The following is a 26,983-nucleotide window of genomic DNA, read 5'->3' on the forward strand; positions in this document are numbered from 1 at the left end:
AAGTTTAAACTGGCTGATAGATACGAGATGTGCGTAAGGGCCTATGCACACCACGTTTTTTAAACGCGCCGTCGACGCGCGTTTTGGGAACGCGCGTCGACGTAGCGGCAGTGGCGTAGCGTGGGGGGGGGGGGGGCGGGCAGGGTCGGCAAATTCCCCGGGCGGCAGCTTTTAGGGGGCGGCAAAATTTACCCAATTAAAAAAAAAAATTGTTCGCAACTAGTATCTGCGCCGCTACATAAAACTGTCTAACAATAACAAAACATTAAACAAGAAAGTTGAAACTTTTTAAACTTAAAATTAATTATTGTTAAAATTTGGTACTTGAAATGAAAAATGAAAAATGAAAAATGTTTATTTGTCTCAAACTGTCACAATAATTTTATAAATGAGACAACCCCAGTAAGTAATTAATAATACTTGTGTTGGGGCTATCTCGCTCTTTCCCTTATGTAGCAAAATTGAGACTAGGTTTTACAATTGAAGACTTAAAAGTAAATACAGACAAAATAAAGTAAAAGTAAAATTAAAAAATAAACTTAAAATATGAAGCAAAAATCTTAATCTTAATCTTAGATTTTGAGTAGCAGCAGCTCTTTGTGTTTAAAGTGATTGTGTGTGTGTGCGTGTGTGAGTGTGTGTGTGTAAGTGTGTATGTGTGTGGAACGTAAGTGTGTTTGCCTATTATGTTATGTGTCGTATGTGTGCGTGTCTTCATTAAATGTATGTATAGTAAAAAATCGCTTACTGAAGTCTGTTCAAAATAAGTTCAGTCTCCTCGTAGGTGAGTGTTTTTAGCCACTCAGTTAATAACTTTTTAGTCACGAATGCAGGCTCATTGTGGAACCGTAGCTTAGTGTTAATTTTATTGTAGATGTAGGCTGATTGGGTTGCGTATTGGCGCTGGGCGAAGGTGGTTCTGACCCTTGGGGAGTAAGCCACTGCATCCCTTCTTCTTTCCCGTCCATCTCGACTAGGTGGAATAGATTTTTGTAAATATAAGGTAGTAATTAGATAATATAATTTCCGTACTGAGAGTAGGCCACTTTCTCTGTAAAGATCGAATGTGGGATATCTATATGGTTTACAGTGTATTACTTTGAGAAGTGACCTTTGGGCTCTTTCTAACTCAAGGAGTTTAGTTTTAGTGGCCCCTCCCCACACTGGTAAACAGTATGCAATAACCGATTGAGTGAGCGCAACATAGACCCTTTTGAGTGTTTCCTGTGGCATCACATACCTGAGATTTTTAAATATCCATATGAATTTACGTACTCGTTTCGTGATAGTCTCAATGTGGGGGTGCCAATTTAAACACTCATCGACCATCACTCCCAGGTATCTTATGGAAGAGACATGTTTAATGACTTGACAACTGCATGTTTGGTCTATAGAGTCAGAGCATGTGTGTATTCTAATTTTAAATTCTGCACTTGGTTTGGACCGTATACTGGGGGAAAAGCAAATGTAATTTGTTTTAGGAACGCTTAGGGTAAGTAGATTTGCTTTGAGCCATCTGTCTACAACTACTAGTCCTTGCTCGGCATGATAGCACACAGCTTCCCACGTCTCACCGTGATAGACTATGGCTGTGTCGTCTGCGTAAGAGAAGATTTTCCCCCCACTGTTAGGTAGGTTGCAGAGTTCATTAATATACAACAGGAACAGTGGGGGGCCCAAGACTGAGCCCTGTGGAACTCCAAATGCAATGTTTTCCTCTTCGCTACATGAGTCACCTACTTTAACTAGCTGTCTCCTTGACTGGAGGTAACTGTCGAAAAGGGAGAGAGCCTTCCCTCTTATTCCAATTTCCTCTAGTCGTTGCACAAGAATGGAAACAGATACGGTGTCAAATGCCTTTTTTAGATCAAGGAACACTGCAACGCATTTATAACCCTTATCAACCTTATCAGCAATCTCAGACGTTAGTGCAGTGACCGCATCCAGAGTTGACCGACCCTGCCTGAAGCCATATTGTGAGTCAGAGAGAATTTTGTATTTATTTAGATAGCTTGTAAGTCTTCTATTTATTATCTTTTCTATTATTTTCGAAATTGCTGGTAAGACAGATATCGGGCGATAGTTGTTGACATCGCATCTGTCACCACTCTTGTGCACCGGTGTTATGATAGAACGTTTAAGCGCGGTAGGAAATATGCCCGTAGTAAAGCACAGATTAGTTAACTGACTAATAAGAGGAACTACTAATTCTCTAGCTAATTTAAGGAACCCCACAGGTATGCCATCCCACCCCGTAGCACACCCTGAGTCAAGCGACCCAAGTATGCTATCCACTTCAGCCGGGTCTGTCTCCAGCAACACGAATGAGTTACTTTGATATAATGCACTAGCGTTATTGATAGAAATAGATGTTTGTCCAGTTAGGGTTATAATTTCTTCCGCAAGTGTTTTTCCGATGGTCACAAAGAATTGGTTTACCCGGTTTAATGAGTTAATTGGATTTGGTGTGATGTGTAGTAGATGAGTGCTAGGTACCTTAGGGTTTTTATAATTAGTGATGTCATTTATTTTAAGCCAAAGTTGTTTAGAATTATTTAAAGAATCTGTTATTTGTTTTTTATGATATTGTCGTTTCAGTTTATTAATTAGATTAGAACAATATGTGCGAAAACGTCTGTAAGTTATAATTAAAATAACATTAAAAGGGTCTTTCCTCTTTTGTAACTGTAGTTTATTTCTAAATCTAATACATTTTAGAACGTACTTAGGTATTATAGGTACTTAAAACACACGTGATCAACGTCTAAGCGGCGAAGCATCGTACCTACCGAACATGTAGGTACGATACCGAACCGTGCGTCCCGCTTGCTCCGTACTGTGCGTGGTTAGTCAATGCCACAAGTGATATCATTTGTTAAATTTCGCTCTCGCTTCGCTCACGTATTTAGAAACTGTATGCGCTTAATTTTGCATTTGTCAACAAACAAAAAGTTAAGTACGTTTGGGCTAAATTTTACGTAATATTTAGTTTAAGACCGATAAAAATTTCGCGCTCACTTCGCTCGCTTATTCAGAAACTATATTGTGGCCCTTATTTTTGCATTTGTCAACTAACAAAACGTTAAGTACGTTTGGGCTAAATTTTACGTAATTTTTGTTTTAAGTCCGATAAAAATTTCGCGCTCGCTTCGCTCGCGTATTCAAAAACGATATGCCCTTATTTTTGCATCTGTCGACAAACAAAAAGTTATGTACGTTTGGGCTAAATTTTACGTAATATTTGGTTTAAGGCCGATAAAAATTTCGCGCTCGCTTCGCTCGCGCATTTGGAAACTGCATAGCCAAGTTAGTTTTCTTTATTTGCATTTGCTTACCTACATAACTGCCGACATGCGTTTAGCAGAATGCTAATTTAGGTAAACCGACGAGGTGGTCCCCGGCAAGACAAACTTTAGTTAAAGTGGTCCATCATTACTAAAAGGTTAAGAACCACTGGTTTAGATAAATTTGAATGTTATATTATAAGCAATACCTACCTAGATACAAGCCAAATTTCACGCTTAGGTATAGTTCCATGGAAACTAGTTTTAGTATTAGTCCCGTAAATTAAATTAATTTGTTAAACAGTTTAAAGTAGCCCCGCTTTTTACATTATTTCAATTTCATATATACTTATAGGTGATCTTCACACTGCCCCGCATCACGCTGCATCTTGCGTGTCGACGCACCTACGCGCGTTCCTGCGGGAGTGCAGATCTGCATCATCGTGCGGGTTTTTTGCGCACTGACGCGCGTAGGTGCGTTTAGTAGATTCACGCACGGCGGCTCTCATAGAGATCCATTTTCAAATATACACGTCACGCCCATTCAAAACCACGCGCGGCACTGCGGGATTCAGTGTGCCATACCTTGCGTCTCACCCCGCACCTACGCGCGGGGGTGCATGTTTCTCCGCGTGTATGCGCGTGATCCGCATGAACGCGCGTGGATGCATTTTCAGTGTGTTGGACTATGCGTGTTTTCCATACAAACGGAGATATTTACAAGCAACAGAAAAAACGCATCCACGCGCTACGCTGCATCATGCGGAGCAGTGTGATAATCGCCATAGGTACCTACTTTGCTAGCCTGCGTACCTAAAAGAATTTTAAAACCTTCAAGAAATCAAGTAACAAAGATATAAAAGAAAAGTCTACTTGAGAACCTCCCTCTTCTGCCGGGGCTGCGGGTTGTTCGAAAGAGTTACCGCGGCTCTGGAACATAAATGGCCTTCGACGGAACACGACGGTTTTTAGTCAGTAAGAGTCTGACACTTCCTCACCGGTGCTAACCCACAGCGGGAAGGGTCATTTGATGATTTTTAACGTCGATACACAAAAAAAAAACTTTTTTTGAAGTCGGTTAAAAATGACAAACGGCCAGTAGGTAACACTTGTTAAAAAAATAGGGAAAGGGCGGCAAAATCGACAACTGCCCCGGGCGGCAGATATCCACGCTACGCCACTGGTCGCCGGCGCGTTTTTATCCTGCAGAGCAGTTTGTTGTCGTTTGTATCGATACAAACGCGCGGCACCGGCGCGTCTGTATCGATACAAACGCGCGTTTGCATCGCGTACAAACGCGCATCGACGGCGCGTTTTTATCCTGCAGAGCAGTTTGTTGTCCTTTGTATCGATGCAAACGCGCGTCACCGGCGCGTCTGTATCGATACAAACGTGCGTCTGTATATATACAGGTGTGCAAAGGTCTACAGGCTGCGTCTGTCTTGCGTGCGTATCGCGTCTGTATCGCTACAAACGCGCGTCGACGGCGCGTTTAAAAAACGTGGTGTGCATAGGCCCTAAGCATTGATTACGGTTCGATTCTGCTCGAGTACCTATTTAAATATTCAATTGTATTTATTAAAAACCTATTTACATAGATATTCACAGAACTAGTGTTTTACAAAAATAAATAAAAAGGGGGGAAAAATTAAAACTTAGTGTCAAAATATTCATAAGCATCGCTGTCAGCGGGGATCGTGCCCAAAAGGTTGGCTGCATGGCAATGCACTTTGGCCGAAGTATAGGCCTGCCTTTTGGTCACGAGTGGACTCATCCTTTTTAGGGTTCCGTACCCAAAGGGTAAAACGGGACCCTATTGTTTTCGCTCCTCTGTCCGTCCGTCTTTTACCAGGCTCATCATGAACCGTGATAGAGAGCTGAAATTTTCACAGATGATGTATTTTTGTTACCGCTATAACAACAAATATTAATAAATTGAATTAAATTTAATTAAAAGAATTAAATAAATATTTTGGGGGGCTCCCATACAACAAAGTTTATTTTTTTGTCCGTTTTATAAATAATGGTACATAAATAATTGTACGGAGCCCTTCGTGCGCGAGTCCGACTCGCACTTGGCCGGTTTTTAAATACTACGCTACAATTTTCGTTTTATTTTTTTCTGAACGCAGTCCAAAGACAATTTGTCATGTCGCTAAACGTCAGCTGTCAATGCAAATCGAATTTAGTGGGAAATCTACCAGATGGCACTGTATTACATTTTAAGTTCCGGTCGTGTTGCTTGTCACGTAGTACGGAAGTTCCACAATGCTAATTTCTCAAAGAATTATTTATTGACCCTTATTTGGATGGACAGTGAAGGTTGATAGAAATAATTAGATTGGTATTAGGTATTTATAAAATCTCAGAAACTGCTGTATAGATTTGAAAGATTTCAAATAGATAGCCCATTTATCTAGGTGTGCGGAGTAGTCCCCAACTAAGTGTATATATTGTAGTCTTTGGTCCCCAAGAGATGTGGGTGAAACCATAGGCGGGAAATAAAAAATAAGTCTATATACAGCTTATATAAATTGTGGTAGGATAAATAGCTCGCATGAATAAAAACAAAATAAAAATACTTATAACATAAGTTTATTTAGAACTTTTTGAAGGATTTCTTGGAGCCCTTGCCCTTCGTGACTTTGAGTACGTTGAAACGGATTGTCTTGGAGAGCGGCCGGCACTCGCCGATGGTCACGATGTCTCCCAGTTCCACGTCCCTGGAACATTTAAATATGGAATGTTCTAGAGAAAAGTTCTTCATGTGTAGATAGAAGTTTCTATAGGTATTCAATCAGAGTTTGGGTAAGCAAACACGTCTTTCGTCAAATGGTTGTTCGGAAGACCGTCGTGTGAGTATCATCATTTTAATTTTATGACTTATTTCTGAAGTAAGGCTTAATTTGAATAACAGTAGTTATATAAACTCCGCCACGCGCAGACAACTAGAATTAGTTTAGTTCTACGTAGCGACTCAATTTTTTCAGTGACGACAAAAAAAAATTGCGATACAGTTCTTGGAATCGAACAGCCGACTGCAACGTACGTACTTGTACCCATGTATTTACATGAAATCGTTTTGTAACAGGAGCAGCAGCACGTACAGTCGCCCTCAGATATCTAACGATTTCATGCAGTCGCTGCACATGCGGTAGACAACTCGCTTCCAAAACGTACCTAATATGACCTAGTTATGAACTGTCCTAAGTAAATTCCGAATTTGCTCACCTGAAGCACGGAGATAAGTGGACAGACATATTCCTGTGACGCTTCTCAAATCTGTTGTACTTAGGCAGGTAGTGCAGGTAGTCACGACGGATGACGATGGTCCTCTGCATCTTCATCTTCTGAACTACTCCGGTGAGGATACGACCACGGATCGACACGTTACCGGTGAAGGGACACTTCTTGTCAATGTATGTGCCTTCAATCGCCTGGAGAGAGAAGTTGTTTTGAGTATTTGGCAGTGGGTGATGATGGGTTAGTGGTGAAGCAAGTTAGTGGTCCATAGCCCAATGGATGATTTATAGTTTGTTTGGTATTGAATCGAAATGTAGCAATAAAATGCTAAACTTAACTGCATTATAAGCGACAAATTCTTTTTCTGAAATTCAATCAAATTAACAGAATTTGCTATTATTGCTACACCCGAAGTTATCAAAGGATTTACATATAACTACCCTTTGCCAGTTACATGAATTGGACATCTTTTAAATCGTAAATATTTATTGCTTGTTTGACTATAATCAGAATATGGGTTAGAACACGTTCTTCGTCATATGGTACGTCAGAAGACCGTCGTGTGGGTATCATCATGTTAAAGTCAGAACAAGACTGAATTTTCTACTCCTGTAGTTTTAAACCTCCACCTTTGAGTTAGCTTAGGTGAATAATATTTCTTTGACATTAGGTATCCATCGAAAATAGATGTAACTTAATTTTTGACTGTTATTGCCACCCCCACAAATTGAATTAACTTGCACCAAATAAAGTGAGATGAAAATATTCCTGTCATTTTTTTTACATAAAATATTATTAAATTCACATATTGTAGAAAATAAATTTGACAAAATTCATACTTGTAAATCACATTTTTTTCGAACATATTTCCTGTATAAATTACATCTAATTAAATATATAAGACATTAGTAATGGTTCTTAAATCTATGGTTAACTTGATGACATGGAGAGCAGCATGCATACCGTACCTTCCTGCACCGTTGGACTGAAAGCACCTAGCCAGATAGTTAACACAATGGCTTATCACTTGATGGAATTGGAACAGATCATCTTTGCTATGTGTGAGTGAGTTTGTCCATATTATTGAAAGGTTTAGTATGTGTATGTGACCTAATGAAATTTAATAACTTCCGTGTCCCATGAGTCATATGCGATACAAACTATTGTGTCTGCATCATGGACAGTGAAGTGGTTAAGATGTAATTGATTCCATTTTATAACTCGAGCCTTTGTTTTTATTTGGCTCCTGAATTGGTAAACATCATGTTTTATTAAAGACATTTTCATAAGACTTTTTTTACCATTTATTACAAGAAATAAAGTTAGATACTACTGTTTTGGGACTTAGGTATAAAGTATCAAAATGATCTGTTCCAATGTATTTTCACTGGACAATTCCAGCCATGCACATGTTAAAGCAAGGTCTGCCTGACCAACATGAACCGCTTTCATGAACAATGGACTCTTTAGAATTTAGTAACAACTTCTTGACTTATGAAACACAATACTTTACTTATATTATTATACTTTGAGATAAAAAGGTTGAATATAGCTGTTCTTATCTAAAAAGGATTTGCCCCACTACTGTATTTACACATTAATGTGCATAAATGCAGTAGCAAGGCATATTCTTGAGCTTAGATAAGCTCTACATATTAATGTTAAACTGATGTGCATAATTTTAATGTAATAGAAGTTTTAGATCAAAAGTAATATTGTCAAGTCCATTGAGCATAAAACAGACAACGTAGCCACCACCGCTGCAAGCCTGGATCCCATCGACCATAACTAAAAGTACCACACCTCACGCGGAGTCTTAAATCCAAGACCGACATTCTTAGAATGTCTCATGTCTTTCCTCTTCAGTCCTCCCTTCTTGTTGAGGAAGACCGTAGCCTGCTTCTGAAACGCTTTCTCTGTCTACGGAAAAATAAACACGTTAGTTTTCACACATCATGCGTTACCTCGCGAGGTGTTTTGAAACCGAGTCCCACATCTTTGTGGTACCTCAGTGGTTTCCTGCTACGCTTCACACCGATACCCTTTTTACGGTTCAAGAAAACCGTTGGTTGCTTTTGGAATGAACGTTCCGTCTGTAATTTTATTAATGCATTAGTTTTAAACTAATAAAAAGCTAACTACGGAAAGTGTGAAGGCAAAAGAAGAATAGGAAAGGAATAAAATTGTTTACTAATTAATTAACTAAAAGCAATACTACTAACTACTGCTGTAAAATAAACACACATTATCATAATTTAAGACAATGTTTTGCACTTTAAGGCTTGATTAACTAGAACTCTCGCATTTAATACTTTTTATGTGTTGTATGGATGTTTAGTATTAGGCTTCAGACTACCTAGTTGTTATTAAGAATAGCCTGTCCAAGGCCAAATCAATATGGCATCTTCTAATTATTTATTGCTTGTCTGACAATAATCAGAATATGGGTTAGAACACGTTCTTCGTCACATGGTTGTCAGAAGACCGTCGTGTGGGTATCATCATATTAATGTCAGAACAAGGGAAACAATAAGTACATTGTATTTTGAAGTCGTAAAGTTTATATACGATAAATACCGAATTTTTTTAATTGACAACTATTTTTGGAATTCGAGTTATATTCTACGAATATTGTATTATAGGTGATGAAACCGGCATGTATTTTTATCGACAGTTCAAAAGTAAAATTACCTAGCAATATTTTATCTGAAGTTCAGACGTAAACATAACCTAAAAAATTATGGTTATTTTCATTATTTTAACATTTACTTGCACATTTGATGAGAAATGTTTTTATTGGAGCATAAATACGTACTCCTGATTTAAATTCTAAAAAATCATTTTTTAATACCACTCGATGAATGATCTAACCTATCGATTGAACACACTTTCATTTTTTGGAAGTTAACGGGTTTAAATCGGTGGATGGTAAATCTACTGAAGTTAAACATTATTTCGGCATCGAGAACACGTTGAAACTTTGATTTAAATACATTTTAGCGTACATTATGTCGGAGTTTTCATTGGGAAAGCCGATTCCCACGTGCACTATCTTCAGATCCACATTTTCACATAAAACACTCATTTTACACTTGCAAAACATTATTTGAACGGAACTTTGTCAATATTATAACACTTTTAGAACAAATTCTTGTTGTTATAGCATTATTTTCAATTATTTTAGCCAGAAAACCAACACGTACCTGATCCGCCATCTTGCTTGACAACGAAAAGAAGGTGATGTTGCCAATTTACAAGGACTGAAAGCTTCTAAGTTTGTTAAGAGAAATGTTGCCAAGTCTATTACCGTTTCATAAAGATTCTGTACGTTATTTCACTCTTGTAAAGTCTTGTCTGATGTAAAAGTCGTTTGTCAGGCTATGTTTTATGTTTCGTAGTGTTTTATGTGCTTGATGAACTTTCTTTTGGTAGGGTTGGTTTCCTCACGAACAGAGGTGCACCTATCTAAATAGAAGTATCTTAGGATAACAAATAAATATACGTGATGTTTATTTTGATCTCGTGTCTTAAATTATTTTCTAAAAAAGGATTTAATTTTTGATTTGAGTACTTGGAAAATACTTTTTTGACAATATACTAAATGTAGTAGGTTAGTAGACTTAGCAGCATTTATTCTACTATTCATTCGATGTGAAACTTATTATTATGTTGTTTTAGATTAAATACATTTTATTTGTACTTGCTTTTTTTTATAACAAAAAAAAAGGAAATAAAAAATATATATTTCATTACGAGTTTCAAAAAGGAAATATCCAACACTGAATGAAACCAACTGATTTTCCAAACTTGGCACACAAGTAAACGAAACTGTCAAAAGGCGAATTGTTATGAAAATATTCGCTAATTTACTTTTCGCATTTTCGCCAGTTGTTAACGTTTAACTGTTTAATTTTGTTATATTGCATTTTTTTATTTTACATTTACCGCACATCGGTTTCAAAGTGCATTCAGATGTTCACAAAGTGACTACTATCCGCGAGTGATGTTTTCAGTTCCTTTTTGTTTTGTCCAGAAATATAAAATTTCTGGTTGATTTGCGATGGAGGAAGTCAGGCAGCTCGTGCAAGAGGAGGGCCGAGAGGCTCGGAACCTCGTTGCATTCCATGTGGCCGTGGACACACCAAGTAAATGCATTTTATTAATTACGCTACATAAGTTGGTATGCTAAACAGACGATATGTTCATGCCCGTGGGCGGTATTATTTGTTTCGAAAAGCTGCGTTGAAGGAGTGCCCGCTAGCTTATAAAGCGCGGTTTAAAACGTAAACATGGGTCTAAATGTCGTCTTTGTGTTTAGAATAATAGGCAGAATGAAAGAATACCTTTGTGTTTTGTTTAGTTTTTGGGAGCTTTTTTTCTTGTTTTGATATCCGATTCTTATTGAAAACAAATTAAACTGAATTAGAGTTAAACAATGTGTTCAGTATTTGGACTAAGCAATACTTTAACATGTTTAAGAATGGACTTATCCCATTTCCTTGTTGAATCTATTCAATATTGCACTTAAGTGTGTGCTTACTGCAGCCTTGAAGTTAGATTCATGACATACTCAAGGCCTTCCTCAGTATAATGGACCTGTTATTTTTGCACTTAAGTGTAAGAAGTGTTTTACTTCAAATAATGTACCTAATAGTCCAGCTGGTAAGAAAAAATCATCAAATTCATTAATGTTTTTGGGTATATGAAGATCTTATACAACTATGTAATTGTTTTTTTTTTTTTTTAATTTATTTATCATATTTACAATAAATACAGGATTATCTATTTAAAATAGCAACCAAAAACCACTAAGGTAAACAAAATTTGCTTGACCATAACTTGCCACAGGGCTAGCGAAAGTAAGTAAGAGATATCAATCGATTACATACCTGTTTCTTTCATCTTGCTATAAAAAAATGAAATAAAAATGCTCAAACCAACTCGCACCCTAAAAAAAATATCAATCACCAGACATAACAATAATTGTGTTTTACCACACAACAATTATAATTTGCACCAGTTATTTTAACTAACCCAACCTTACAAATATGGTATTACAACTTAGATTTACATACTAATTCTAAGAATAATTGGTGACTAATACAACTTGTTTAGACAGTTGTGACTTACTCTATCAAACCGTGATTAGTCATTTGTTTGAAATTAGAATAACTTAACAGTTTTTCATAAGAATAAATAGCTTTCGTGATTAATTACTTACAGCCAGTTTCTTCATCAAATGTTAAAGCCAAAGTAAAAGTCAAAGTAATGTCTAAAGTAAAAGTAACGGTCAAATTCAATTTTTCTATTAGTTTTGCTGTCACTTTAGCCTTGAAAAAACGAATTTGACCGTTACTTTTACTTTAGACATTACTTTAACTTTAACTTTTGATGAAGAAACTGGCCGTTAATGCTGTACTTTTAGTTTAGTTTTTAATATGTTGGTGACTGAAAATAGTTGTAGAACAGGGACTGTGGAAGTTGAATGAATTGTACGATTATAAAGCTGGAGCATAACTTTGAAAGTAATTATTTACTTGTTAAGGTTTTGTACCCAAAGGGAAAACGAGACCCTTTGTGTGTGAGTCTGGCTTGCCGTGGGACGATTTCTTTGTAATGTTATTAATGTATTTGAACCAAATGAGAGACAACTGATGTAGTAGGTTAAACTTATGAGACAAATACACTGAAGTATATACATAGCTCATAAGATTCACATCTGACAGGAGAAATTATATTATAGAAATGAAGTATTAGTAGTAGTTACAGCCATAGAAAATATAGCAATACGTACATTGTTTAATGACGGTAGATAGACTGGTGGAGAAATAGTTTAATGTTTCTTAAGTTGTAGAATCGGGAAAATATGTTAGGAAACCATAAGCCAATATAAACTGATAGATATTTAAATAGGAAAGGAAGTGTAGCATGCTAAACTAAATATGTCCCTCAAACTATTTAATCCTCATGCTTGTTAATTTCTACTATGTAAAGCTATCAGAGAAAATTGCTTAATGACAAGTAATAATTATAAACTCGGAAATCTCACAGATTATTTTTAAAATCTTACTCATAATAGGAAATAGAATTTAAAGACAGTAATTTAACAAACAATTTCATGTATTTACGGGTATTGTAACGCATCAGCGCGCCGCGGGACGCCTCGTCAACCAGCTATTGAGATGGTATTTTATGGACGCCTGCTGCTATCTAAGATCCGGAATCAAGCTGTAATCATTCGTTTGGATCTATAACTAAAGAAATATCTATTTCTATACATTTTATGAGCTATACGAGTCTGCATCTCTTGTGTTCGGAAAGCAAGTTTCTGTTTGGCAAGCATCACATGAATTAGTTAGTAAAGATGTTCATCGAGTTCATTTTAAATTTAAAGTTTAACTATAAAAAGGTGATTACTATAAAAAGTCATTAAAAATATAATAAGATTTAATTTAAAAGCTAAAAAATGTTGAATGGTCCTAAAGTCGACGCTTGAGGCATTCTCTACAACTAAGTTTAAAACAGTTAATTATTTTTACTTCAGTTAAGTTTAAAGAACACAATATTGCAAAGTATCGATCTACCCAGACTTAAGGAAAGTTACTCGTGAGACAATCGATCGTCAAGTTGACACGAGGTTCTAAATCGGGCACCAGAGTCGCCATGAATACTTTAGCGCTTGCTTCAGTGACTGCCTAACTTTATTCTTGTCTACTCAAGTCTGGCAGGTTACTTTACAAGTCTGCTTCCACGAAAAGATTCGCTTGATTTAGAATATTTCTGGGAATGCTTAAATTGAACTTTGGTATTCGTGCAAAGTAAACAAAATTACATTGATGTTATGGTGTAGATCTGTAAACCTTTCTAAACAAGTTAAGGGTTTAATGAAATACATATATTCAGTTAATTTCCTTTTACGCTTCCGTCTCAGACAGAGGCACTTTTCAATTAATTACATTGTAAGGGATGTACGAACAACCAATTGAACTGAACTGATAAATCGGCAAAAAAATGCACAGCCTCCACAACATCCACTCTTAACCATTTCCTATTTGTCGTTTACTTCTTCAATCCAAACATGGTATCTTCCTTCTTTTCCCCCAGGTCGCATCTCCCGCAAGCCGCCCCGCGCGGGCGCACCGCCTCCCCGCCGTGCAACGCCACGCGCCGCCACACGCCTCCGATCCGCCTCAGCCGGGAGGGACAAGCGCTCAGAACTCCGCGCTAGGTACTGGGCACTGCTGTTTGGAGATCTACAGCGAGCCGTGAGTATGTCTCCGCCGAGCTTGCCGTCACGTCGACATGATTGCAGTATCTCCTGCCCCCTCGGATGGTGTCAAAAGTGGGCAGGGTGCCGCTGTTGAGCACCTGCAGCTCCAGTTCGTCCAGATGGTCGAGTGGAGATTATTATGTAAAGCGATGTGGTATAAAGAAGATGAGATTTTGAGGGGGTATTTGGGACTTTGCAAGCTATTAAGTCCTATTTTTTTTTTATGGTGTTGGTAGGACCTCTGCCTTTTTCTGAACTTATGAACTTATTAGGGGTTCATTTTTAAACTTTTCGTCACTGTTGCAAAATGAGGGGTGTTATAAGTTCGACCGCTATGTGTGTGTGCTAAAACGGTTGCACCGATTTGAATTCCGATTTTGGATGAATGGTGATTTTCCTGCATTGGTTCTTAGATATTTCATCAATATCGGCTTTTATATGTATGAGCGTGCTGAAAAATTGATAATAAGCTATATTTTTAAAGGCTTTTTAAAAAATCAATGCTGAATTCAAAACTTGCAGCAGCAAACAAATCAAATACCCTATAATTTGATACCGTGTTGTACAAATGACATTTTCATCGATCGTGGTCTAGAAATATCAGGGTGGAAAGCTACGAATAGGTTTGACCTGAATGTCCTTTATAATGCCACGGCCATTTAAAATAGTAAAATTATATCGATTTCATATTGAACTTGGTCTTGTAAATATTTAAGCATCTTCGTGGCTTTTGTTTTTACAATAGTACACCTGTACATTTTACCCATATATAAAAACCACCCAAATGACTGCCTCTGTTACAAAAATATAGGAATTTTATGTACTGGTTCATTTGAAAGGAGTAGCACAAAACTTAATAGAAAGCTACTAATATGCGGTGCTACTAAATCTTGTCTAGGCTAAATCGCGGTAGACCAAGATGGTCAATACCTGGGATTTGCTGCAGTTCCATGAACTCTTGGTGAAATAATGAACTCTTGGTCATCAAATCATAAACAGTATCACTTATATGATGCGCCTTAAGCGAACTTTTTTCTCTCTTATGTGCTACCGAAAATACTTAATCGTAATAGTTATTTAATTGAAGCCTAAATTGCTATCTAACTTCCAATTGTGCCATATCGGAAATTATTCCACATCCAGAGCCCTTTAAAAATTCCTTCGTTTCTCTAGGAGTGAATTCAATATTGCATCGACGTCCCTAGAAAGTTCGAGAGTGCATACATAGAGATAGATAGATGGATAGATAGATATAATACAGACAGTCTGACCTCAGCTCCATTCTAGGAATAAACATCCCTTTACGAGACTACAAAATCGATATTGCCGGGTGCTCGAGCAGGGAAGGTTTGCTTTGTGAATGCAATATTATGGTGCGTCGGGGGAGTTTGTTAATAATGTTTGGCTCTCTTTTGATGCGTTGGTCGTGTTTTGTTTTTTGGGATGCAATTTTTGTTGCAGGTTTGGATAGATTATCTGGCAGATTAATAAGAAATCATGTTTTTTTCTTCAATATCATGGTATTAACCTATATAAATAAGTAATATGAGTAAAATAACTTACAATTGACATGTAAATAAAACTTTTAAAGCTGTGGATTAACTTGTTACGATCTCAACTGTCTATTCCTGTTCTTCGAGAATTTACATACGTATTCAACAATCTATATACTTTTTCACAGATTGGCGAAATTTACAACACAGTTGAGGCTCACGAAAACTTAAACGAGTGCCAAGAAGTGATCCTCGTTTTAGAGAACTACACTCGCGATTTCAAAGCTCTTGGCGAATGGTTTCGACTGAAATGGGAGTACGATAACACCCCTCCTCCTCAAAGACCGCAGAGTCTAGCGTGGGAGATTAGAAAGACTGACTTCGTACGCCCAGAGTCCCGAAAAGGCTATTCAGTCAAAAGCTCCCCATCAGTGTCAGGCAAAAACAGTCCTTGCCTCTCAGGACATAACACACCAAGTGGCAAAAACAGCCCAAACTTAACTGGCAAAGCTAGCCCCGGTAGCGGCAAAGTCAGCCCAAGGGTTACAGGACATTCCAACAACAGTCCTAAAGCTAATATTGAGTTTTTCAGTAACAAAATCGCTTCAAAAATCACAACTAAACCTGAGCCTAAATCTGCTAAAGAGTTGTCAAGACTTTCTGATATAAAGGAAAAAGATGTTAAGGACACCGTTGAAGAGAATGAATCAGTAAATGAAAAACCTCCGGCAGACGACAAGGAGGAAAAATCAACTAAAGATCTGGCATCTCAAACAATCGATAAAGACAGTAAGCTGATCAAAGCTTCAATAGTTGAAATAGGCAAAGCAAAAGAAAGCCCAAATGCTGCACCAAAAATGGTTGTCATCAAATCACCGAAACGCACATTAACACAAGATGATGGTAAAACAGTCAATGGAGACATTTCCAGCCAGGCCAAGGCTACCATAGCGAAACTCGATGCTATGGAAAATGAATTCTTAGCTAAACAACTGACTGACAATGCAGCCAAGAATGAGAACATGCTTAATCTTGATAAAGAGATTGAAAAAGCTGTTACAGTTGATGCAAATGATAAACCAGTGAAAATCAAAGATCAAGTAAAAGATATCAATGGAAAAGTTGATGTTGTTAATAAGAAAGATAATATTGTCAATGATGATGCTATTGTTGATGAAAAAGACAGCGTTTCAACAGAGTCACCTGCGAAATCAGAAGACAACTTTGGTGACGTTTCTAATGAAAGCTCTTCTAAGTCCAGTGATGAAAAGCCCACACTAAACGGCGATATAGTACATGATGTCTCAAAAACTATTAAAGAGATCAGTGCATCAACTGAAATTAAAACGATCGATATGAAAAATCAAGAGTCAGGTCCGAAACAACAAAACGAGAAGCCAAGAAACCCAGAACCATTAAATGGAACAAAGGAAGAGGTCGCTATGATTGATGATACTTCAAAAAAAGAAACATCAGAAATTAAAGAACCGTCGGACGTGAAGGAAATAAAGAAAGATCATGATCCAAAAAAAGTTGAACCCAAACCTGCAGTTGAAAAGCCAAACACAAGACCAGCTTACTCCCAAGCAGCGGCTAAGCCAAAACCAGTGAATACAACCAAAACAGAAGTTAAAACTCCAACAAGATTCATAGCCAGAAGCAAAACTGTTGTTGAAATGCGACCCGACCCAGCTTCAAAAGCTCAAAGGCCATTTCCAAAACGCAATCAGACTAGCAAGTGCAGCTACCCATTTAATCTGACTACAGGAAGAACTAGTCTGTTTGATGCTCCAGCCAACAAGGCAGTGTCTAAAAAGCCCCCTAATCGCACACAAATGGGCTCTGGTGATAATAAGAATGTAGCTAAAGTTGATTTAAAAAAGCGACCACCACGACCAGTAACACTGAAAATAAACGAGAAAGGAGATAAAACAGAGAAACTCAATCCTGCATTTGATAAGAAGGATGGAGAAGAATACAGTAGTTCCGATACTATTGTGACTCAGATAGACATGTCACGAATTGAATCCAGTGAGAGTTTGAAGACTTTAGTTCCAGAAGAGGGAGAGTTTGCCAATTCTGTTGAAGTACTTAACGTTGATAATGCTAAGTGCGATAATGATGGCTGGCTGACTGTGAAGTCTAGACGGTTGAGCCGTGAGTCGAAGAAGCAATCTAAATCGCACTGGGCGAACAGATTCCATCAGCCCTCAGCAACAACCAGCTTACCAACTCTAAACATGATTGAATCCCCAAAACAGGAGGTAAAAGAAATTATATCAGCGTCGAAACTAGATCGTGCGAAATCTGAACAGCCACAAAATAAGCCAGAGAAACCTAAAGTGGTGAAACCAAAGCCTGAAATTAAGGAAGCTAAGAAAGATTTGTCGATCATAAGACAGAAATCTGATGTGACTGGGTTGAAAACCCGTACGTCTCGAAGCAAAGCTTTGAAACGGGAGAAAGTCAAAGACACTCCTAAAGACGATGGATCTGAATTGACCAAGAACCGCTTACATTCATCTCTAGAAAGCCTAACAACTGGCCTCGCTAGATCTCAAGAAAAAACCCAAGAAACATTCGACTTCGACAAATGGAAGTCTGAGTTCATGACGACTTTCAAATTCCTGGAAGACGATGATCAAATGAATGATCATAACGAGATTCTGAAGTCTGCCGATCCGTCGGAAATGTCTGAGATAGCGGAGATGACATCACAGATTGAGGAGAATGAGAGGAAGATCAGTTGGGCGCTTGACTTCCAGTCGGAAGTCGATCAGAGGAAGTTGTGTGAGGAGGAAGACTTGCTGAACAGGCAGATCATGGAACTGCAGCAAGTTTCCGATATTGATTTGGACACTGAAACTGATGATACTGAGGTAAGAATGTCCTTTACCTTATTTTCTTCTAGTTGTCCGTTCCCAATCTAATCCAACGTAATGTTCATCGAATCCAGTTTATATGAAATACACAAGCAATTACCTAGCCAAATTAATATAATGGCCATATATTTGCCATATTTTAAAAATAATACACAGTGTTCTACCAACTCTTGCAAGAAATTACATAGAAAAAAAAAATGGATAACATACCTACATACACAACATGCATGTTATGACATCCATATTTTTTGAGAATTCTGACCATTTAGAATTATTATTTACTGTATTTACGTCCCATCACACAGACTGACGCAGAAATCCTCTGCGAGGACACATCAGCGGGCGTCTCCTGCCAGTCTACTGAGAACCTGTCCTTAGCCGCAAGTCTAGAAGACCAGTATGAGACCGCTCTAGCCGGCATGTCTTGGGCTGAACGAGTGGATACCTTGGGAGCTTTGGAAGCACTGGTCGCTAGGGATCCAGGTAAATATAACTTCCTATATTGCGTGTATGTTGGTCTATTGTCTTGTTAGTCTAGAAGACCAGTATGAGACGGCTTTAGCCGGCATGTCTTGGGCTGAACGAGTGGATACTTTGGGAGCTTTGGAAGCACTGGTTGCTAGAGATCCAGGTAAATATATACATAGTCTTCTATATATGACATTGTGCCTGTGGTTAGTCTAGAAGACCAGTATGAGACCGCTCTAGCCGGCATGTCTTGGGCTGAACGAGTGGACACCTTAGGAGCTTTGGAAGCGCTGGTCGCTAGAGATCCAGGTAAATATAACTACCTATGAATATTGTGTGTATGTTGGTCTACTGTGTCAGTAGTCTAGAAGACCAGTATGAGACGGCTCTAGCTGGCATGTCTTGGGCTGAACTTTGGGTGGATACTTTGGGAGCTTTGGAGGCACTGGTCGCTAGAGATCCAGGTAAATATAACGTTTTTAATATATTGTATGCATGTTGGTCTACTGTGTCTTATGAAGATCAGTATGAACCTACTATATCTTCTAGATCCGGTATTAAGTGACTATGTTGTACTTGATTCATACCTAGACTGTACCTAAATATATTTTTTAATCACTGGAAAAATACGCTTTTATGAAGTTATAGTTACATGAAGTTCCAGTTCATATCTTCCGGTTCCATCATTAGATCAGTTCAACGGTACAAACATACTATTGCATTTACATTAGAACATATATACAACTTGGAAGATGTTTGAATTAGTAACCTTAGCTTAAATTACCTTGTTACAAACAGGCCGACCTCATAAAAGCGTGTTAAAAATGCAACTTTCTTCCCAGGTCGTGCCCAACAACTCCACGCGAAGTTATCGCAAGGCATCAAGCGTCGCGGCAGCTTGCAGGACGCGTTGCGGCGCCTGCAGCTGAAGCAAGCTCGCGCCGAGCGGCAGAGGATCGAGTACCAGACTGAACGCGCTAGGAAGATACACCAGCTGCTGGCCAGGGTTGAGGAGGTTAAGGTAGGGGAGAATTTTAAGATAGATGTTATTTATTTGCACGTAATTGGTGTAGTGATCGATTTAAAAAGTATTTTGACTTTGATGATAAATGCCCTAAAGAAGCATTCGTTCCAAAGTGGAAATCTGATTTAACTTCTTAAAAACTGCGAATATATTCGTTACATTTTGGCTTTTCTTTTTCTTTAAATGTATTTTTTTATATTTTTTGCAGGTGGCTAAGAATCAGCTTATAGATGAAAAGCGACTGCGTATGGAGAGGCGCCTTCAGAAAGCCGCTGAGAACAGAGACCAACATCTCAAGGTAAAAATTATTTACATCCTTTGTCGTAATTACCTGCTGTATTGGTCAAAAGTTGCCACAAACTTGTTATTGTCAGGATCAGGTATTTGGCTTGATAACTCTGAAAGTAGAAGAAATATAGAAAATTTATTCATTTATATAGTTCTGTATAAAGCTCCCAGTACACGTTGGCCTGTGTTGAGCCAAGCTTTGCAATGCACAAATGTAGGCCACGATCAAATGGTGTTTACACATTGGCGCATGGTTCATTCCTGCCCGGCAAACCACTTGCGATGGACGTCGAGGTAGTTACGGCTGCGGCTGTTTATTTGTATACTACACTACTATATTTATACTATACTGTACTACTATATTTATATTATACTACACTACTATATTTACTACTTTATTTATTGTTATTCGCAACACAAAAGTGTACTATCCTCAGCGGCCGGTGACGAACTAAACATTGGCCGAATGTGTAAACACCACACGCCAAGCTGGGCCACGATTCCTTTGATGTGTGCCCAAAAAACCGACAACTCGCCGAATGCGCGCCAACCTTGACAAATGTCCGCCAACCTGCACCAATACCCCGTGTACACATTGGTGATGGCGTGTATTGGCCGCACTTGGGCCAACGTGTACTGGGGCCTTTACGAATAAACACATACAAACGTATAACGTATGTCATATTTTTTTTTTAATTTTTAAAGGATCAAATTATGACTTCTACATATTTTTGCAAAAATAGTTTATTGTTTTGTTCTTACCTGCCCTGTTTTCAAGCGACTTCCCAAAAAAGGACCTCATTTTCTGGGTCTCAATTCACATGTTTGCGAGTTTTCAGAGTAAAATTTTTTCGTCATAAACAAATACTTTCCTAACTTCTACCCTTCTTTTCCCACAGGACATAGTCCGCAAAGCCCACGATGAAGAAGAGAAACTACGTGAGATAGCATTCATCAAACAGCTAGAAGCCGAGAACAGGCGACATGAGTTCCTCGAGCAGTGCCGCACGCATACTACACGATTGCGACAAATGAGACGGGATCGATTGTCAAAACTTGTAAGTGTATACTACTGATCTTGTAAAGCTGAAAAGTTTTTTGAACGTGTTAATCTCACTATACCTTTCTACTATACTGGTCTGGTTAAAAAAAAAAAACTTTCAGTGTTTTTATCTGGTTGCTCAAAGTATTATACTCCCATCCCTGTCATGTGGGTGAAATCGCTGTCAGATGTTAGTATTACTGTGTATACGATGAAGAAACAAACAACTAAATACTGTATTTTTTTGCTATCGAAAAGGAATTAGGACACAAATTAACAGTTGATATATCACGCTTTAACCGACTGCCCCAAAAAGAGGCTGGTTCCCGATGCTGATATTTGTATATTTTTTATGATTTAATCGTGGTGTTCCTAGATTGTTTTGTTTTTGATTTCCACTTCCATTCACCAAGTTATACAAAGTCCCGTTACTCGTTTCTTTCCCTAGATTAAATTTTAGTGTATTTTTTCCGTCTAGGAACAAAAAGCAGCTCGCGAAGCCGCAGTAGGAGCTCGTCGCCAGGCGCTGGAGGCGGCTCGCAAGCTGCACGTGGAGACTCTGCTCGAGAAGAGGAAGGAGAGAGACGCCAGGGTCGAGGAGCTCAAGGAGCTCAAGAAGCAGGAGAGAGATGACGCTGCTAGGGAGAAGGTAAGTCAAAGTCAAACTTATATTCATAGTTAGTCAAAGTTAAAGTCAAAGTTAACGTCAAAGTTAGTCATACTTAACGTCAAAGTTAGTCAAACTTAACGTCAAAGTCAAAGTTAGTCAAAGTTGAACTCATAGTTACTCAAAATTAAAGTCAAAGTCAAAAACCTTTATTCAAATTAGGCTGATACATCAACACTTTTCGAACGTCACAAACAAGACAGCCCGCCCTTCACCACTTCCTATGTGTTTTTGCTGGGAAGAAGAAGTGGTGGAACAAACTCCCCAGCAACATCCGCCTGTCTATTAGGTTGGAAGAAACAGATTTTTACAGAACAAGTCAAATAAAGATACAAGATAGATATTTTATATATAAACATAACATAACTATAGGATTAAGTAATTCTCATGAACGGTGAAATAATGATAGTTGTCAAAAAGTTGCAGGCCATATGTTTGAGCCTTGAGCAAAAGATACCTGTATCAGAAGAAAAAAATAATAATGAATAGAACAAAAATATACCTAGAAAAGGTTTCCCAAATCAGAAGAAAACTCAATCATTTTATTTTGATTCTATTTGCCCATTCCGAAAGTAGCTTAACTTTTCCTATGGAGAACAACGGGCAAGAAACTCCATGGTTACTTTTTAACATGTGTTTCTTTTTATTACGTTTTAGGCGGAAGGCGTAAAATCCCGTCTATCAGCATTGGCGGCGGCTGCTGAGCTAGAAGCTGATGCCCTGAGGTCCCGCATCCGAGACAAGCAGGACGCCAGCCAGCTCCGCCTCGAGAACCACCTGCAGGCCATACGGGAGAAGGCCACTACTGGACCCAGGCAGCCTGTAAGTTATACAATATACATTGATAAAATAATAATAATTGTAAATATTTCAGACAAAGTCCGTACTTATAATGTTCTACTCTTCACCACTTCCTATGTGTATTTGCTGGGAAGCATAACTTTCCAGCAACACATATCTGTCTGTAGGTTAAAGGAACCTTTCAACAAGGCTTTTATGTACAATGGATTGCTGTATACATACGGACATATGAAGAAACCGCTGCGGAATATATTACATAACAAAATCGACACTTCTTATTTCCAATATCCACCTATATGTTATACAAAAACACTATTCCTTATTTATAAACCTTCCTCAACAGACAACATCAGAAAGCCAGGATCAGACTGCAAAAGAAGAGAAGGACTTACAAGAGGAAGCCGAGAGACTGGAACAAGAGAGACGCGAGAGAGAGAAGCAGAAAGCTATCAAGAAGAAAGCCAGGAAGGTCAAACAGAAACTATTAAGCACGTAAGTTAGCCTAATCTCTTTTAAAATAGGTATTATCGTGTATGCCTAGACTCTTTTTAAAAAGATCTTTTCGTCTTCTGTATAGTCTTTTTCTATATATGTTTTATTATCTTCTGCCCTGACTTATTATAAATAGATCTTACCTTAATCTACCGAGCCTTGGGTCCGCTTCCAGTCTAACCTATATATAGGATACAGCTGGGTACCAGTGCTTTACAAGGAGCGACTGCTTATCTGACCTCCTCAACCTAGTTGCGCAAACTGATACCTCTTGTTTAGACTGGTTAGACTTTGTGGCGATTAACTGTTGTACCTTAGATATTTATGTGTGTTTGAGAAGGTTTAATTAATTAAGCTAATATAAGATACTTTTAACTATGAAAGCTAGGAATTTTTAAAAGAAGTGCACATGTGATAAAAATGAAATCTGTATCGTACTGTAAACACTTCTTCATCAAGTACAATATTATTAGAATTTCACCATTTACCTTCTCGTTTCCAGAAGCAACGAAACAATAGCACTAGATGAAACGGCAATCATAGATGTATTAACTCCTACAATAACCAAAACGTGCAAAGTCATTCACCAAATTTCGCACATTATCGACCCGTTCCTAGAAAACTCGAATTGTGACACAGAAAACAAGAAAACCGAACAAAACGGCTTCGAAGAAGAACCGGACAAGAAAAAACACAAGAAAAACAAAAATAAAATCGTCAACGGAGATGTGGAGAAGAAGTCTAATAAATTGGAGAATAATAATAACAAGGAAGAAGATGGGGAAGTGAATACTAATAAGAGAAAGAAGAAGAAGAATGGTGATAAAGATAAGCCTAAATTGAGTAAGACTAGTTCGGTTTGCTCTTCTCTGAGTGATATGAGTTTTAGTTCAGGGAAGACGGAGAAGAATAAAGGTGTCATAGATATGCCTTATTTGGAGAGGCAATTGAATGAGTTGCATAGAATCGTGGAGAAGTGCACTAAATTGGTAAGTTGGTAGTTTTTTTGACAGATTTTTCTTTGACATTCTATATTCAACGGGTTTGTGCAGTAAAGACAAAAAATCTGTATAATTAGTTGGTCTGCAGATTCTATACATCTTTGAATAGTGCTTAAAGGTCGAAGCGAAGTTAATCCCACAAAACATTGTCAAAATTATAGACATTTCAATCAGACAATACTTATATCATAATAAAATAAACACTTTTTAGCTTTGATTTAATCGAAACTCACACTTTGTTTACTAACAATATTATTTGTTCCTTTCTGGAAAAGTGTGATCTGGTTTTTGGATAAATTTATAATAAATTTATTTATTTCAGCCAGCGGCGGAGAAGAATTCTCTACACAAGATACATTTGCTGAAAGTAATGGGAGATCTGTTTTCGATTGCCTGCGACCGAGATGATCTTGTATCGCAGTTTACTGCTAAGTAAGTGTTCATTAAATAATACCTTTAAGGCTTTTTGTGTGTGATATGTTGCTGTGGGGGATGTTGGTTAAAGGGCGCAATAAGTGCAGTGACTAGGCGAAGGCGAATACCTGTTTTTCAATGCATACTTTTAAAGCCCCATAATACATACAAATATTGCGCGCATTTTGCTCGCGCTATTATTTACATAGACGGTAATACTTCATAACTCCACAAATAACAGCAGAAGTTGCTACACATATTACAGCATACATTTTTTAAAACTTATTTCTATACTAATTTAGCAATTGCCATTGAACTGGGATAGCAGCTAGTCTGAAATAAAAACCCTAAGAAACTCGTCTTATTACGTAAAATAATTAGTCTTGACTGTGAATGTGCTTGTGAAAGTCACACTTACTATTATAATTATTTCTCTACCGAATCCCAGGACTATATAGAGTCCCAGAGGTTTGGATGTTACGGGTGGGGCCTACGGCCAAAGTCAACACTCTAAAGTCCTTTTGAGACAACTTTACTGAAATAATTTTATAATGCGTAATTGTTTGCTTTAGAGCACTGCACACCGCGGTGCTGGCGACGTCTCGCACGATATCCGCGTGCAACACGAGCGCCGCCTACTTCATGAGCACCGGCGTCTGCGTCTACGTCGTCAAGCTGCTCAGTATGCTACTGGTAAGTGCATTTACGTATTCACCAAACATAAGTTATACTAGCTGGTGCCCGCGACTTCGTCTGCGCAGGTTTAGTATTTCGAACAATATGTTTACAAATTGTAGCCTATGTGTTATTCTGATGTATAAGCTATATTATTGTAAAGTTTAATTAAAATCCATTCAATAGTTTTTGCGTGAAAGAGTAACAAACATCCATACATCCATACATACAAACTTTCGCGTTTATAATATTAGTAGGATGATTATGTCACTGAACTTGTCTAGACTATACCGTATCATGATTATATTCCTAGGATGATAGTAATGAATTGCTATCATATAACTACGTTACGGTATATAAATATATCCCTAGGGCTATATTACGGCTTTACCTATCACACTGCGACATTTACATTTTGTAGAGATTTTTTGGTTGTTTGTGATGGATTTCCGCAGCTGTGACTGAACCCAAGACGGAAAACGTTTGCATGTGAAAGGGCTTCAACTTGTTATGTCTTAGGCGATTATCACACTGCCCCGCATGATGCAGCGTAGTGCGTGGATGCGTTTTTTTCCGTTGTATGGAAATATCTCCGTTTGTATGGAAAACACGCATAGTCCAACACACTGAAAATGCATCCACGCGCGTTCATGCGGATCACGCACATACATGCGGAGAAACACGCACCCCCGCGCGTAGGTGCGGGGCGAGACGCAAGGTATGGCACACTGAATCCCGCAATGCCGCGCGTGATTTTGAATGGGCGTGACGTGTATATTTGAAAATGGAACTCGCTGTGCGTGAATTTACAAAACGCACATACGCGCGTGAGTGCGTGAAAAACCCGCACGATGATGCAGATCTGCACTCCCGCAGGAACGCGCGTAGGTGCGTCGACACGCAAGATGCAGCGTGATGCGGGGCAGTGTGAAGATCACCTTAGAAGTAATTATTCAATAGTAAAAAGTCGTTATATAAAACTGCGATGAAACTTTTTGGCCATTGCCTACAATAACGACATCTATTCTTTGTAGCATGAACTGCATACAACGGAGATTTTGTAAGGATTAATAGCGCCATCTATTGGTGAAAGGGAAACGTTTGTGTTTCCGATTGTTACTAACAGATGGCGTTGTTTGTTTCGTTTATAGAAACTCTTTTTTATTTAGTTTTGCTCATATATTTATTTTTATAGAACTTTTAGTTATTTGGATTGTTTACTTTTATCCCGTTATTTAATAGGCGACAACTGGGCAAGTACCAGAATTTAATTTCAACTAGCTTCCGCCAGCGGCTTCGCCCGCGTGGTATGTTGATAAAAAGTAGCCTATGTGTTAATCCAGGGTATCACCTGTCTTCATACCAAATTTCAATCAAATCGGTCCAGCCGTTTTTGCGTGATTGAATAACAAACATACATCCATACATTCTCACAAACTTTCACATTTATAATATAAGTAGGATATAAGTAGGATAAGTAGGATTTAAAGAATCTTCTCCTTTTGGCAGTCGGTTATAATCTCACAAAGCTCACAATACAAAATCATTTTGTCCACACCAATTGCATTTCACAATATTCATTTTCTACCATCATCTGCCTAACCTTTTCCCAACTACATTAGAGTTGACTTCCAGTCTAACCGACTGCAGCTGAGTATCAGTGTCTTACAAGGAGCGACTGCCTATCTGACCTCAACCAACTCCTTTTCTACAAAAAAATAAAAAAAACAGTAGGTACTGCTTCCCAAAACATTTACGTACCTACCTACATCAGAAAGTTTAATCAAGTCAGTTGGAACACATGAAAATTAACTAGGCAGAAAACGTTACCCTTTCACCCATAGCAAGGGTTGGTTTATGTGTATGTCCGAACTTTTGCGTGCAATCTCCGAAAGTGCTCGCCTCATTTGCCGTGTCTTTTTATTGGTTGTTTTATGAA

General features: G+C 38.1%; 2 protein-coding genes across 3 annotated transcripts in view; one reads left to right on the forward strand and one right to left on the reverse strand.

Moving 5' to 3' along the window:
- Positions 1-5,863: 5,863 nt before the first annotated feature.
- On the reverse strand, positions 5,864-9,877 carry LOC124642288 (40S ribosomal protein S11). Of its 2 annotated transcripts, none has more exons than XM_047180649.1 (4): positions 9,731-9,877; positions 8,331-8,447; positions 6,516-6,721; positions 5,864-6,007 (listed from the first exon to the last, which is right to left on the reverse strand). In XM_047180649.1, the coding sequence occupies exons 1-4, from the start codon at positions 9,740-9,742 to the stop codon at positions 5,884-5,886; spliced, it is 459 nt and encodes a 152-aa protein (XP_047036605.1). In that variant the 5' UTR covers positions 9,743-9,877; the 3' UTR covers positions 5,864-5,883. The 2 variants fall into 2 exon arrangements, with proteins under 2 accessions (XP_047036605.1, XP_047036604.1); XM_047180648.1 differs by lacking the exon at positions 8,331-8,447 and adding an exon at positions 8,492-8,620 and having other exon boundaries at positions 9,731-9,844.
- Positions 9,878-10,363: 486 nt separating this feature from the next.
- Positions 10,364-26,983, forward strand: part of LOC124642235 (S phase cyclin A-associated protein in the endoplasmic reticulum) — a 65,983-nt gene continuing 49,363 nt past the window's right edge. Inside the window, exons 1-13 of the mRNA XM_047180571.1 lie at positions 10,364-10,672; positions 13,632-13,792; positions 15,479-18,169; positions 18,478-18,655; positions 19,483-19,661; positions 19,873-19,962; positions 20,852-21,010; positions 21,473-21,643; positions 22,319-22,483; positions 22,806-22,954; positions 23,457-23,943; positions 24,278-24,387; positions 24,942-25,062. Of these exons, the coding sequence (XP_047036527.1) occupies positions 10,588-10,672; positions 13,632-13,792; positions 15,479-18,169; positions 18,478-18,655; positions 19,483-19,661; positions 19,873-19,962; positions 20,852-21,010; positions 21,473-21,643; positions 22,319-22,483; positions 22,806-22,954; positions 23,457-23,943; positions 24,278-24,387; positions 24,942-25,062 (4,746 nt within the window). The 5' untranslated portion in view covers positions 10,364-10,587. The remainder of the gene's footprint in view (positions 10,673-13,631; positions 13,793-15,478; positions 18,170-18,477; positions 18,656-19,482; positions 19,662-19,872; positions 19,963-20,851; positions 21,011-21,472; positions 21,644-22,318; positions 22,484-22,805; positions 22,955-23,456; positions 23,944-24,277; positions 24,388-24,941; positions 25,063-26,983) is intronic.

Source organism: Helicoverpa zea, chromosome 24, assembly GCF_022581195.2.
Source record: "Helicoverpa zea isolate HzStark_Cry1AcR chromosome 24, ilHelZeax1.1, whole genome shotgun sequence".
Classification (NCBI taxonomy): domain Eukaryota; kingdom Metazoa; phylum Arthropoda; class Insecta; order Lepidoptera; family Noctuidae; genus Helicoverpa; species Helicoverpa zea.